The 15,212-nt window shown below is 38.7% G+C and overlaps 1 protein-coding gene across 3 annotated transcripts in view; it reads right to left on the bottom strand.

The window, feature by feature from the left end:
- Positions 1-15,212, bottom strand: part of LOC145690799 (uncharacterized) — a 169,902-nt gene that overhangs the window by 35,867 nt on the left and 118,823 nt on the right. For all 3 annotated transcript variants that reach the window (XM_081766089.1, XM_081766088.1, XM_081766090.1), the window contains one exon: positions 14,541-14,686. In XM_081766089.1, coding sequence (XP_081622215.1) covers positions 14,541-14,686 — 146 coding nt within the window. The remainder of the gene's footprint in view (positions 1-14,540; positions 14,687-15,212) is intronic.

The raw sequence follows: 15,212 nt of genomic DNA on the forward strand, positions 1-15,212 counted from the left end.
GTGTTTCACGTTATTTCTCGGGAAGTTTGCAACATTGATCTGAATTAACAATATCTTTTGTCTTTATTTTCATTGTTGCTTCCAATGACAATATCCAATTTAGGTCATACCATTTGCAAAAACAAAACTTTCTCCTGGGTTGGTAACACTGTTCATCCAATGATCTTCGTCAGTACACGGGCAGATGTCATCCTTTTTCTAGTTCCCTCGTGCAAAGTTTTGTTTCTCTGTCTCTTTTAGTTTCTCCCTTATCACGGTTGGAAATTCTAAATTATATTAAAATGTGGAAACGCCATTTCATGACTTTGTCGTCAAGTCGGCACGGGTTAACGTTCTCGTAGAAAGCTGCTATTTCAATAATGCGTGTTTATGGTCACATAGAATACATTTGGGGGGGAGTGCGTTTCGCTACCCCAGTGATGTCCAGGGGCGTCATTTAGGGGGTCAGGGAGGGGCTATTGCCCTCCCCTCCTGAGTTTGAGATTTATATAGATGTTATCAATAAAATAGTAGTAAATCAGTGAAATACGCGAAATTTTACTTATATCAAGGGGTTTTGCCCCCCCCAAGCAAAATCTGAAATGACGCTCCTGGTGATGTGCCGTAAACTATAATTTTACGTCTACGCGATTGTCTACTGTAATCTATACGTAATCTACATTACACCCTTTCCCGTGTAGACTATGTAGACAACCACTATCAAATGTAAGGAACAATTTCGTTGCTCGTTTGTTCCTATTTCCTCATTCAGTTGATTTGCTTCGGTGCAGCGAAAGATTAGGGAAACGACTAACATATAAAAAGTAGAGGGAATTATCTAATCTGTATGTTTACTCTGCTCTGCACATACCACTTCCTTAGATTTTCCACTTCGAGCACTGCTTTTATAATGAAACTTACTAAACTAATTCTCACCTGTGGGCTTTCAGTCTCTAATCTGCTGAATTTGCCAATTTTTTCTTGCATATTTTACAAAATGCATAATATTTTTCATTTTCCTTCATCAAGACGAAACTAAGTATTCGAAAGTTACTATTCGCTGGTCTAGGCATTTTATTTTGTACGCAATTTTTCAAGGTAACGACAAAATAAAGCTCCTTTATTGTCCACGACGCCATATTAAATTACGCGTTGACATATACTACATAGTCTACGTTGTTTACATTGTCTACGCATAGTTGACACGTAAACGTAAACTATCGCTTTTTACGCGTAGATGCACATCTCTGAATATATATATATATATATATATATATATATATATATATATATATATATAGAGAGAGAGAGAGAGAGAGAGAGAGAGAGAGAGAGAGAGAGAGAGAGAAAGAGAGAGAGATAGGGTTTCAAAACAACACCGACAACGTAACGTTTGGAAGATGATTCCTGACATAAAAATAAGACAAAAAGTGTAGACCATCCTGGGTGCATAAATGCTGCGTTTCGGAGTTATAGGCGGCCGAAAAAATGAAATTTAAAGGTCCATAGCTCCAAAACTATGGGACCTACCATTGTCGGGTTAAGACTTCACTTAGGAATTAGTATATGCTCTATTCAAATAACCATGTTTCAGAATCCTGAGGTACTAGAGCAACATTTTTTATAAGGGTAGTTGGTGAGTACTTCAAATCATATGCCCATAGCGACACTTCCTCTATAAAAATTGTTGCGAAGTCAGGATTCTGAAACATGTATTTTTGTATAGGACATACATATACTTGTAAACCTGATCTTAAAGATGTCTAAACATTTTTATGAAACTGTTGTAAAACCCGATTCCGAAAACGAGACAGCGATTTTACGGAAGTTCATACAGTGGCCTGTCAAACAAATCGGGATAGCATAATTTAGATCTTAAAAGTGGTTCTCAGAATTTTAATGGAATTCTGTGAAAACTTTTCCAGGGCCATTAAGCAAGTTAGATGGACATTCTCAAAAGTAATGAGTGATGTATCCCGAAAACTTGCTGGTGGCATGATCTATACCTTACAAGGGTCTAATAATAATAATAATAATAATAATAATACAAAAAAGATTCTGTTAGGAGAGAGTGATTTAAATAGGTTTCAAATTTTCAGAAAATTAATTCTGATGGGCATAAATTATATTTTTAACATGCCTACTTTGGTAAAGCTCATTTAATGGGAAATAAAAGTGTTTTCAGTTTATATATTTGGCTACACAAAATGGAAGTAGTTCCCTGTTTTCATCATCATGATTATTAGGGCAACCCAAAAGCATAACAGCAATTTACACATATGGTTGATATACATAGGAAAGAAAGTATTTGTCAGCTGACGAATTTTCTTTTGTCAATAACTCGGGAACAAATGAAATAGTTTGGATCCTTAGAATAGTTATAACTTGATAACTTGCCAAAATAGTTACTCTAATAGGTTATTTTTTGTTGAGTTATTAGGAAAAGAAATTTTGTCAACTGAAGAATACTTTCTTTCGTGACTGTACCTTGAACATAGTTGTGGTTGTCTAAGGGTCCAGAAAAAAGTAATTTTAAAAGTATAATAAAGCATAATTTTAGAAAATAAAGCATAAAGCATAATTTTAAATATATACGAGGGTCACTACGAAAGTTTTGAGATATGCATTGTTGTGGTACAGTATTTGAATTCCAAAAATTGCGTTCGGTAGTGATATCCAGAGTGAAGAAGCGAAGCAAGTTTCAACTCGCCTCGCCTATCGGCGTGGCCGTATCGCCTTCACTTGTTTGTTGATGTGAGCAGTATTCGACTGTCTAGAATGGAGCTCGAAAGGGAACATTTTCGGGCAATGATCCTTTACGATTTCAAAAGTGGTTTGAACGAGACACAAAGCCTTGACCGTTTACAGAGGGCATTTGGGGACCTTGCCCCGTGCTACGATTTTTCGGTAGTTTTGTGAATTCAGAAGAGGCCGGACATCGCTTAAAGATGAAGAGAGAGCTGGACGTCCGGCAACAGCTGTGTCAGATGAAAACATTGCCGCTGTGGAACAAATGATTCGAGAAAATCTTCGAACAACTTTCAAGGACATTGAATCTACAGTGGAAATTGGATCGCCAGCAGTAACAAAAATTCATGATGATCATCTTCGGCTCAGGAAGGTTTCATCTCGTTGGGTGCCTCACACTTTGATTGAACATCACAAGCTCATGCGTGTGGAATGACGTGAAGAAATGCTTTTAAGATTTGATGGAGGCAATTCTCGACGCGTCTCTGACATTGTTACTGGTGATGAAACTTGGATCTATCAATTTGACCTGAAAATAAACGCCGGTCTACAGTTTGGATCTTTCCAGACGAAAATCCATCTACGAAAGTGAAGCGACCGCGAAGTGTGGGGAAAAAGATGGTCACAACTTTCTTCTCCAAATCTGGCCATGTTGCAAGTGTTCCACCTGAAGAACAAAGAACTGTTACTGCTCAGAACAAAGAACAAAGAACTGTACACACTGTTTGCCTAACAAAAGTGTTCCAGAAGCTTCGGGAACGGCATCCAAGAACTGGATTGCGTATGATGCTGCTTCATCATGACAACGCGTCCGCACACACGGCCAACATCACAATTCAGTTTTTAGAATCTACGGAGGTCAAACTTATGACTCATCGGTCGTATAGCCCAGACCTGGCCCCATGTGATTTTTTCTGTCCCCAGGATCAAAGATCGCATGCATGGGAAAAGATTTTGCAGCCTGAAGAAGCTGTAGTGGCTTACGAGAATGAGCTTTCAACACTTGAAGAAAAAGACTTGCCGCACTGCTTCCAAAAGTGGTTTTCGAGGATGCAAAGTGTGTACAGTGTAATGGTAAATACTTTGAGAAAATGAAAGTGTTAAATTGATTTTAAATATGTAAGTTATTTTACATCTTAAAACTTTCGTAGTGACCCTCGTAGCACAATTCTTGGAAAATTCTGTTTAACTGCAAGTTTAACATACTGTATTAATATTTTTAAAACCAATATTTACCATGCAAAATCAGTGAGAACATAACAATGCAACAATGAAAAGCTTACTTTTAACCGCTGACCTGTTAGCCCCCCATTTAACCAAATTTGTTCGGAATTGTGTCAAATCGTTTCATCGTCCTTTGATTGTGTTTAACTGCCAACAATTGTCGTTTGATAATCACTGTATAATAGGAGTGCCGGTCCTGGGTTCGAGTTCCGGATGTCCGTATTCGAAGCGTTAGATATGAGGACTGTTCCTGTGACGAAAGCCAGATATAATAATATTGGGATTCGAACCTTGGATCTCTTTTAGAGTCTTCTTAAGAACATCATTCATTTGTGAAAGACTAATAGATCCAATAAGGAACTGGCAAATAAACAAATAGTCTCACTCCTACGGTCCTAGGATTCGGGCGTTATATGTATCAGAGGCCTAAGCCATATACCCACCATCGCTGTTACGTCAGCTCCAAGATACATTGGTCAATACCTGTAAAAAAGTGCAAGGTAGGATAGCCATGCGTGATTAACACCAGACGAGTAGTGGGAGACGAAAGTAAATGTTTGAACTTCTCTATTGATAGATATCTTACCTTCTGACAAACACTTCACATCGTGTACGTTTTAATTGGTACACGTTTCAATCACTAAGAAAAAGGGCATAACGTATTAAACACATTTGGTTAGCACTATTATCACCTTTAAAAATGATAACAAGAATTGTAGATAACTTTGTATTAATATGCACTATGTAGGTTACACTACATATGATTTAGAACAATACTAATATTTTCATATTACTTTTAACATTTCACTCGAAAAGAAATTGGCCCAAAGATTTCGGCACGACGCGTAAGCGCGCACGACGGTTCCGGCGCCTGTACGAAATAAAATTCACTAATGCATTAACAAATAGTAGACTTCCATTGCTGTTAAAACATAATTTGTACACGTAGTACTGTTCCAAATTTTAGTATGTTGCACTAGCTTGACATTGCGGTGTGTGTATTACAGTTGTTTGATTATATGGCTTTCATTATTCAGACTTTACTGGCTTCCTGAAGACAGAAAGTTAGTACATTCAACTCGTATAACGTCTTGGAGAACACACACGCTTCTCTTCATGCGTCGCACAATTGCCAGTTCACAGCGCAAGAATACACTGACTAAACTAAAATATAGTTCGTAGAAAACATTAAGTTTTTGCGTTATTATATTGTTAATAATATATAATGAATGGTTCATAAGTTAATAGAAATCACATTAAAAACACTGATTGTTTGAATAAGTTGTACAATCGACGATTATTGATAGACTTCACATTGTCACGTAAAAATCTGTCATCATCATGAGGGCTTGGTGCGTGGGCGGACAGCACGAGAGTAGCAAAATTTTTCCTCCAAATATGGGCTGACGGGAGGAAGCAAGACTGTCTGGAGAAGTGAGGTACCTTCTGGGTGACAAATTCCTAAGCATTATTCTTCTCCAACTGTTAGCTGATTGCATTATATTTCTAAGAATTGACGCTGGGGAAATACGAGGGTTGGTTTAAAAATCCAAGCCAATCCATCTTGTTACAACTGTACTGGTATAATACACGTAAAATTGAAAGGGGCTAAAGAGTTAAAGTGTGATATCACCATACAAGCAATATTGATCGGAATTTGACGAGTTAGTTTAATTGCTAACAATCGAAGCGCTTAGAGGATGAAAATAATATACTGCATTTTTCGAAACGTTGAATTCTGGCGGTTCATGAATGTGTTATATGTTAGTCTTGCTAAGTACACTAATGTCCAAAATAATTTTCGCATGTCTATAAATATGTTATTGTAGGAATATAATTTGAGAACGAATTCGACCGGTATTTCTTATAATGTTAGTATATGTATAATCAGCAAAGAAACGCATGTGGAAAATTTCATGTCAAAAGAGCAGTAAATAACAATAAAACGAAACTAAATCTTTCTTGTCCATTTAGTAACATTTTGTTTTACTCATTCTAATTTTCGTATTTATAATTCTTTTTCTATGAAATTTACCACAAATATACATTTCCCAATTATAGACATAGTATCAATATTAAAAGTACCCTCAAAAATCATTATCAAATTATATTCTTACAAGAAGACAGTTATAGATATGCGACAATCATTTTGGACATGAGTGTACATCATTTAGTGAGTTGTCTTCTTTTCGCAGAATATTTTTCATCTAGTAAGCATTTTTATACTTTTCATTCTTTATCTCAGGCTTTTTAATGTGAGACTCTCTTGACCGGGCCCTTTTAGACGCGGGACCCTGTTGTCGCGGAGCCCTTTTGTAGCGGATACCTTTTGACTCGGGGCTCTTTAGATCCAGGCCCTTATTATAGGAGTCCTTTTAACGCAGGGCCGTTTTGACTGAGGCTTTCTGTCCTCGCCGTTTCGTTTGGGTTCTTCTGACGTGTCACCGGGGTAGAATAGAATTCTATATTGTCAGTTAAAAGAAAACACCGAGTGTTTTGAGTGGATAATGTTTATTTGAATAGTTTGAAATATTTCTCGCTTCCTCTAACTTTCTTGAGAAAATCTATCTTATGCTCAATACTATAATAGTAATCAGTTTATGTAATATGTCATTGGGGCCTCCCGAAACTTCTAGAATATCAACATTTTGGATTAGAAGTTGAACTATATGTACTATTCACTTGATTATCTCATTCCTCCGTTTTGAAAAAATCTTGTTTTCCATTATTATGTGTTAACTTATACAACACTATTGATATCAATTTCACAGTTTTAACATTCAGGTTTACATCTCTCATTTGTCTACTGTGTATTTACTAAAGGAAACACTTTCAAATGCAGCACTGTGTTCAGATATAGCAAACAAATACTAAATTACTCTCAAGAATTCACCACAATTATGCCTTATTAACATTTGGTAATATCCAGAGAGGAGGAAGTGAAAAAAGGAAGAAACACTGGGGGAAGAAAATGGAGTCTTAAGTTTAGTCGGTACCCGATAAAAGAGAAATATCTGACAATCCAATTATCATCACCGTCTCCTTTAGTCTAACCGGCATAATCATGGGACGTAAAACTTAAAGATCTCAGAAAAATAAACACTGCTGAACAAGACTGCACTTATTTAATATAAAAACACATTTACACGTGACGTTTCGATCTTCTAGCCAAGATCCTCATCAGACGTACACTCTGATCTGTACGCAGAGTGTACGTCTGATGAGGATCTTGGCTAGAAGATCGAAACGTCACGTGTAAATGTGTTTTTATATTAAATAAGTGCAGTCTTGTTCAGCAGTGTGTTTATTTTTCTGATTTTATTCGCAAGACGTATGACTATGATTGTGTATCAGTTTAAAGATCTCATTTCATTTTCTGACAATCCTATGATAGGGCCGGTGCTTTTGTGCAGCTCCGAGGTAACCTAAACACGTTCTTAATCTTGTTAACAAAATATAAACAGTAAACCTTATTCTCATTGTAGCACCTCCCGTCATGGCCGGTCCCAAGTCCGTGTTGAGAAAGGGGGAGGGGACCCCGCTGTTTCGCTCTCGGTAGCACACATCGTGGCTTCCGGGTATCGCACCGGTGGGGAGATAGGTTCGGGTGGAGCTTGTAATAGGCTGCTCTCGGATGTCCTGCACCGCGAGGTCGACTCATCTATTGAGCTGAACCTTACACAGCAGTACAACAACCTACCGGCGGAGGTTAGCCCTCGGGCATCCTCCGAAATGGGCAACCAGGCCGTGCCCTTGGATCTGGGAGATAAGGCTGCGTGATACCCCAACACGCTAAAAAGAGTGGGTTGTTGGCGCGTCCTAACGGGCAAATCCAACGCCCTACCGGGAAGGTGAGTTGCTGCCCTCAATAGAGCGTGTTGTGCGTGCTCTTGGGTCCGGGATGGGATACTTAGTATCCTAACGCACTCTCGTACCTCAGGAATGCTGAGAAAGTGGGGTTACTCCTTCGTCCCAGTATATCTGGGTGCAGGACCTACGGGGCTACGAAGGGAGCCACCACTCCCAAATGGCCATTGTCTTTAAAGGTAGACAGTCTGCATCAGCCATAGGGTCTGGTAATGTACGGTTGACCTCTCACGTAAGAAGAGGTAGTTCCTTATTGTTTGAACAACCCTACCGAAAGGAAGGGTGTGGGTGTCCCTTCTAATGGTGGCTTACACGTACCATTGGGATTCCGACAAGTAGCTTGCTACAACGTGTACGTGGTACCTAAACACGTAAACGATAGGTAGCCCCGTATTGTTTGGGTGGGCCTACCAGGGGGGAGACGGCTCCCAAATGACAATGTCTGCCTTGAGCAGACGGTCTACATTAGTCATTGGCTGTGGTAATGTACGGTGTACCTCTACCGTAATTAGAGGAAGTCCCGTATTGCTTGGACGACCCTACCGGGGGGGAGTGTCGGACTCCTGCCTGCTGGGGGACCAAACGGAGGTGGGGGATGGGCCAATCCCAGGAATCTGGGTAACGGTTCTGATCCCGCCAAAGGGAGGAAATTCCGTAGGATATGGGCCGGCACCAAACTCAAATGGTGACTTAACACGTACCATTGGGTCCGGGATGAGATACGGGAGTATCTCGACGTGTGCGTGGTACCTCTACACGACAAGGCGGTTGCCAGTTGAACGATAGAGGTAGGCAGGGCCGGGATTGAACAAGCCCCCTCATGCATTGTCTGGGGCCCCGGACTTGCGTTGGACTCTGGCGGGCTGTAGTCATACCGAGGGATTCGGTAGCTTGTGGGAGCCAATCACAGGAATCTGGGTAACGGTGAACACGGACGGGAGGTGAGCTTGCCTTATAACGCTCGGGGGCCATACCTGCAGACCATGGTAGGACTGGCTCGCTAGCAATCTGTCTCAACCAGTAGGTCAAGTGTTAGGCACTTAGGACTTGGTCCGGCCGTGCAGTGGGCGTATCCTACTCCCTCAGAGAATGGGGGTTACATCGCTTCGGCGAGTCAGAATTAGGGGACAAATTCTGATGGTGCACCACGTGCACGTGGATATGCCAATGTATCGAGGAACTACGGGCGGGGTGCGACACATTTTCGCGGAACCAGTCCATCAAAGAGACCGAACGGTCACGGGCATGCTCCCCATGCATGCAACTAAGCGTGGCAGTAGTAGACTACTAGCAAACAATGTAGCACCTCCTTAGCTTATCACGATATCTTGTTTTCTTTTTAACTTTGCTGATCTTCAAAGGCAGAATCATTCTGCTACAAGACTCGAATTACACATATAACCACTAAACAGTGTTGCCAATCGCCAATTTTAGAGACAAATCGCTAAATCTAGTGCATATTGAGAGCCGGTTAATGACAAAATATTTAGAAAAGCGACTAACGACTCTTTTAGCAACTTTTTGGCGTCAAAACTGGTGAATTCTTTCAGTGCTTTGCTTTTTAAAAATATCGATATTATTTACTGAGCTATTGTCAAAAGATTGATGATGTCGCCACCTGAACTCACCATGTGAGACATATTCGCAATTGTCTTGTTATAACTGACAACATAACCTCTTGGCAATGGTAATACTGCGTCATGTCAATTGACACTTGATACACTGAGAAAAAAATGTAGATGGCGTACTTAAAAAAATATGTTACATGCGTAATTCCTGTAGTTTTCGGCCTTAACGTACAGCAGACATATAACTGAAAACGCATGTTTTATAATACTTTCTTTATAAGTGTTCCATCTATACGTACTTTCTGTATGAAACAATGTAGGCGGTCAGGATCTCATATAGAAATGGACGTATTTAACATATAGCTGACGAAGGTAACATACATATATATATATGTAATATACGGAAAACTGTTAGATGTCCGACATCCTGCAACGGCATGATGTAATATTTAAGGGCGGTGTCTATGTAGGACACGGCTAACGTACGCTCCGTACTGATTTTTATAGTAAGCAAGAGGATACCGTATATTTGTACAATATACCGCTGTCCGGAGAACGGATTTTTCTCTGTGCAGTTCGTGACTGGGCGAGGAGAAAATTGATTGCGGGTAATCTTTCCACATTCGTTTTGCAAGCAGAAAAAGGCAGTGATGGGTGAACTTTCTTAGAAGAAAGCCAAACAAAAAACGAAAGATCTTAAGCGGACCAATATACTGAAGAAAAAAATAAGTAGAAGAATGCACATTTGACAATTCTTATAATATTAAGTCCTATTACTAAGTATTTTTTAAAAATCTTGTTCGTACTTGTAAAGTAAAATTTCTGTTTCTAATACACAACAATCTTTCCATTCGTAAGATTAAGTATCATGTCATGGGTCGAAGAGAACTTTCAGGAAACCGCATCTCGCCCGCAAGCCATAGTTTCCCCATCACAGAATTAGAGAATTTCGAATCAAGTTGTCTAATTGCATTGTATACTGTGTAGTGCATAGTGTTATGTAATTAATAAACTCAAATGACTAAATTGTACCATTTGTGTGTGTGTGTTTTTATTTCACCTTAAAAGTGCCATGTTTCTAAATTATTATGGATAAACTCAGCGCTGTAACGTAGATTTTCTCTGGGGGGGGGGAAGCATTAATACGCGTATTTGGGCCCCCTACAAAAGTTGTTTTTTCTAGCTGTTTGGGGGCCCCTTTTTCCATCTTTCTCTTACTTTTTATGTACCCCCTGAGCTTGTGGGACTTCACGCACGGCAAGGTCTGCGGGAACATTAGTTACGCCCTTGGAACCGTTTCATACATGACAAATTAATTAAGGGACCAATATTAACTACTCTCAAAGCCATACGAATAAATATTATTTCTAGGGCCCCTAATAGTAGACATTTTTTACTGAAACGGACCCACGAATCATTTTTGTTTTATTTACCTTCTGTGTGCAGTTGTGTTTATGTAATGTAGTGAACTGTTTGATGCTTCATTTATAATTACATGTTCGTATCGTATATGGAGTAAGAAAATTTTTGTCTTAAAATGAAGGCGGGCAGCTTCTCTGGAGGGGCAGTTGTTCCTTGCCCCCACAAGTTACGGCCCTGGATAAACTCCAAAGAGGTAAATAAGTATGGAGGAGCAGAAAGTCGGCCATACTTCGTAACGGTTTGCGTCAAGGGAATGTAAAATTTGCTGTTTAGTTTGCGATTATTGCTATAGCAGGTATAACGACTTTTTTTTTTCGTTGAGTTATTGTACGGAGAATTTTCCGAAGGCTAACAGAGAATGAGGTCGTGTATCTTTACGAACAGGTAAGTTATTTTACATGATTTCCGTTTTAATTAATTATATATAACGTTATAAAGTTATAACGATGAAACTCACATTTCCAATGTTTCCCATGTTTAGCATAAAGAAAAGGTACTGATATAAATTCTGGAATAAAAATGTCAAGTTACCATTTTGGGGTGTAACCTGGATCCAAATTTAATGTAATGGGTTAAATTGAATTGGATTTAAAACCTGTATCTTACCAAGGTCAATGATTTAGACGACATTTAATAAAGCCGTGATTTACTTCAAATTTTCTTTTAATACATTGATCCATATAGATCTGTTTTCTGTGTTTAAATCTTTCTTTTTATTTCTCTTAAATTAACTTACACCAATATAACTATAAACGTCCAAATTAAAGTGTTAATCCCACCCAGAAATTAAAGTCTTACCCTGCATAACCCTGCATGAACAGATGAAACTACTTTACCCAGTTAAGAATTATGTATAACATTGATGCGAAGACGGCTACTCAGATAAAGTTTAGCATTAATAAAATTAAGTTTATTATATAACCTATTGCGCATGACGATCAAACACTTATTGTGTGTTGTCAAACGACCAGCCACTTTCGATCATGTCATTTCTGTTCAAAGTATAGGAGGTTAACAGGCAAGCCTCATTACAAAAATATGTGTATGACGCCACTGCGATAGAGAAAACTCATATAGGTAACCAAACAACAATCAAATGATTTAACCCAATTCCGATCAATATTGCTTCCACGGGCGAGAGGTAACAGATCGATTTGTTAGATCCCCTACAAAATTATGTATACCCTATAGTACGTAAGTACTCTTAGCGACCATACGGAAATTTGTAACAAATAAATAATCTGGTCCAACTCCGACCAACCTGCTTATTTGGCAATCAAACACCATCAAACGAGAATGAAACGATCTGACAACTCTCGATAAAGTTTGCTTTCGAAGGGTTACTAGTTCACTTCCTGGCCCTCTATAAACTTATTTGAAGTACATCAATACACGTGGTGATCAAACGCAATCACGATGAAAGGATCTGAGCCAATTGCGATCAAATTTGGTTCGATGGGGGCGAGCTAACAGGTTAAACTGTTAGCCCCACTATGTAAATATTTGTATTACGTCACTACGCGTGGCGATCAAACGATAATTGTTGGCGATCAAACGCATCAAACGACGATGAATCGATTTGACCCAATTCTGATCATATTGTGTTCCAAGGGGGGCGAAGAGGTCAACCTGTTAGCCTCTCATACTTAATTTTATTACGTTAATACGCATGGCAATCAAACCTTAATTGTTGGCGATCAAAAGTAATCAAACGACGATGAATCGATCTGTCCCAATTCCGATGAAATTTGGTTCTATGGGGGACTAACAGGTTAACCTTGTAGCCCCCACACATAATGACATGTATTACGATAAGACGCATGGCGATCAAACGATAATTGTTGGCGATCAAACGCGATCAAACAACGATCAAACGATCTGACTCAATTCGGATTAAATTTGCTTACATGAGGGGGGGGGGCTAACAGGTCACCGGTTACTTTCAATTTTTGTTTTCAGTGTAATCTTTTGATGAGGAGAAAAGAAGAAAGGAAAAGAAGAAAAACTTTCCGCCAACAATGAATAGTACACAAGAACTTCACACTATATTGTTATGTAAGGGCGGATCCGGGACGGATTTCTGCGAGGGGTTGTAATACTGCTACTTAGAGCTACTCGTAAGAACTCCAAACTCTTTGATGGGTTCTATTTATATATAAAATAACACAGTTCCCTCTTTTGGGGGATCGCCCCGATCGGCCCTCTGGATCCGCCCCTGTTGATATGTGTACCTCTTGAGCATTTTCTGTACTTTTTGGTGGCATCTTTTATTTTCCCTTTCTGTATATATGCACCTCTAAGGCGCACACAAGTGATTAAAAAAAATGACTCGAGTAAAGCATCTCTTTACAGTGCATTAGGTAGAAAGTTCATTAAATATGAAAGAAACTGGTCGCATAAAATAATAATAAATAGATCAAGACATTTAGAATATTTAATGTATAGTAAATATTATACATTATATATGATTAATGTAAAACAATGATTGAAATTAACAATAAAGCATAATTTGAAAAAAAATAAAGGATAATTAAACAAAAAATAAAGCATAATGTGGGTTGCTCTACTGATTATACAGAAAAATTCTAGAAGGGGAAGGTATCTCTTCTTCCTCAGAGGAGAATAAACTTTTGCCAGCGGAAATCCTTGGAATCTCCCCGTCGATTCGTTCACTCCTTTTAGGGGCGCTAACCAGGTTGCTTCCTTGGTCAACTAACTTCTAAATAAGACTTTCCCGATATGTGCTGCGTCGATAATCTGATACAATGTAGTTTCAATCAGGCAACAAGTGTGTTTTGACTTTAGTTCTTATAAACACGGGGTCTCGGGTTTAACTTCCGGTAGTGTAGTAGAGACCTGCACGGGCCGGGCTCGGCCCGAGGCCCGTCCTGGTCCGCGGGCCGGGCCTGGGGTGATTTCTCTTCAGGTCGGGCCGGGCTGAGGCCGATTAATTGCAATTCTTTAATAATTATTGACTTTCGTTAAACGATAATTGGAATAAAGCCAAACGTTGAAAAGTGTGACCGTGAAAAATGTTACAAAGAATGCAATAGCTATTTACAGTTTGTGTTGCTCTGACCTTGACCTTCACTGAACCTAAAATATGACAAGGGGTGGGAAAGTTTTGTCTGTCACTAAACATATTGCCATCTTCACTTTATGCTAAAATCAATTAAGTTAGATTTTTAAACAGAAAATGGAGATTTTGTTCTCTTGATGACAGGCAAAGTTCTAGGAGGCAATGGTACCATTCGGGAGGCAAGCGTCAGGTTATGAACCAGAGTTTAGAAAATGTTTCTGAGGGTTAGGCCAAGCTTAATACTAAATTTTGAGAAAGATTGGGGCTCGAGCTAATTTTTTTAAAAATTTATCTGGCCGGGGTCGGGCCAAAATCTTTTAAAATTTCCGGGCCTAGGTACATTCGGGCTGGATTGGGCTCGGACCGAAAAATTCGGCCCGTGCAGGTCTCTATAGCGTAGCATATTAAACGCATTAAGTTTGTGAATCCCACAAACTCTAAGTCCACGTCTTATAACTATGGTGCTGACAAGGGAGTTGAATTCCAAGAAACAAACACATTTGGACAAAAGCACAAAAAAAATAAATAAATAAATAAATAAATAAAATAAAAAAAAATGAATTCCTCATCTAACGTATAAGTGCATGCACACACAATAATCTTCACTAAATGAAAAAGAATAAACCTACATATTTTTAACGATAAGTACTTACTGCCTTTTGACATCTGAATCTCTTGGAGCTTTGCTAATTCGAAATTTTGGTTTGAAGTATTCATCGCTGCTCGAATCATCATCATCAGTCGTTTCATCTATAGTTGATTCTAACATGTCTACCACGTGTGTTTTGACAGACAGGACCTGTCAGGAAACAAACTATCATCAAACTTCACGTTTTATTAATAAAATATTATTCCGCATTATTGTTTAATCAAAACTTTTGTTTCTAAAGTTTAAAAAATTATATTGTCAGTGACGATATTTTCCTACTCCAGAAAGCACACAAGAGAAAAAGACACTTCTAGAAATATTTCATGAAATGTGCCTGAAAGTACCTATCCCATGAAATGTGCCTGAAAGTACCTATCCCATGAAATGTGCCTGAAAGTACCTATCCCATGAAATGTGCCTGAAAGTACCTATTTAATTTGTGAGTAAACAGATGTTAAACTCTATTTTCATTTACCTGTACTTTAATAAAAGCACTTTTATGGTTATCTTAAAGCGGAATGTTTGTTCACTTGTGTAACTTCAAGTGATCTCGAAGTACCTAAAGTAATTATTGATAGTTTAACATTATATGAAGATTACTTATATTAACTTTTCTAATAAAAAGTTATTTTTCTCACTCTATACCAAGCCTTCAAACTTTCTGATGAAAGTGGAT

The sequence above is a fragment of the Thermobia domestica genome, chromosome 7 (assembly GCF_964235325.1).
Source record: "Thermobia domestica chromosome 7, izTheDome1.hap1.1, whole genome shotgun sequence".
Lineage (NCBI taxonomy): Eukaryota > Metazoa > Arthropoda > Insecta > Zygentoma > Lepismatidae > Thermobia > Thermobia domestica.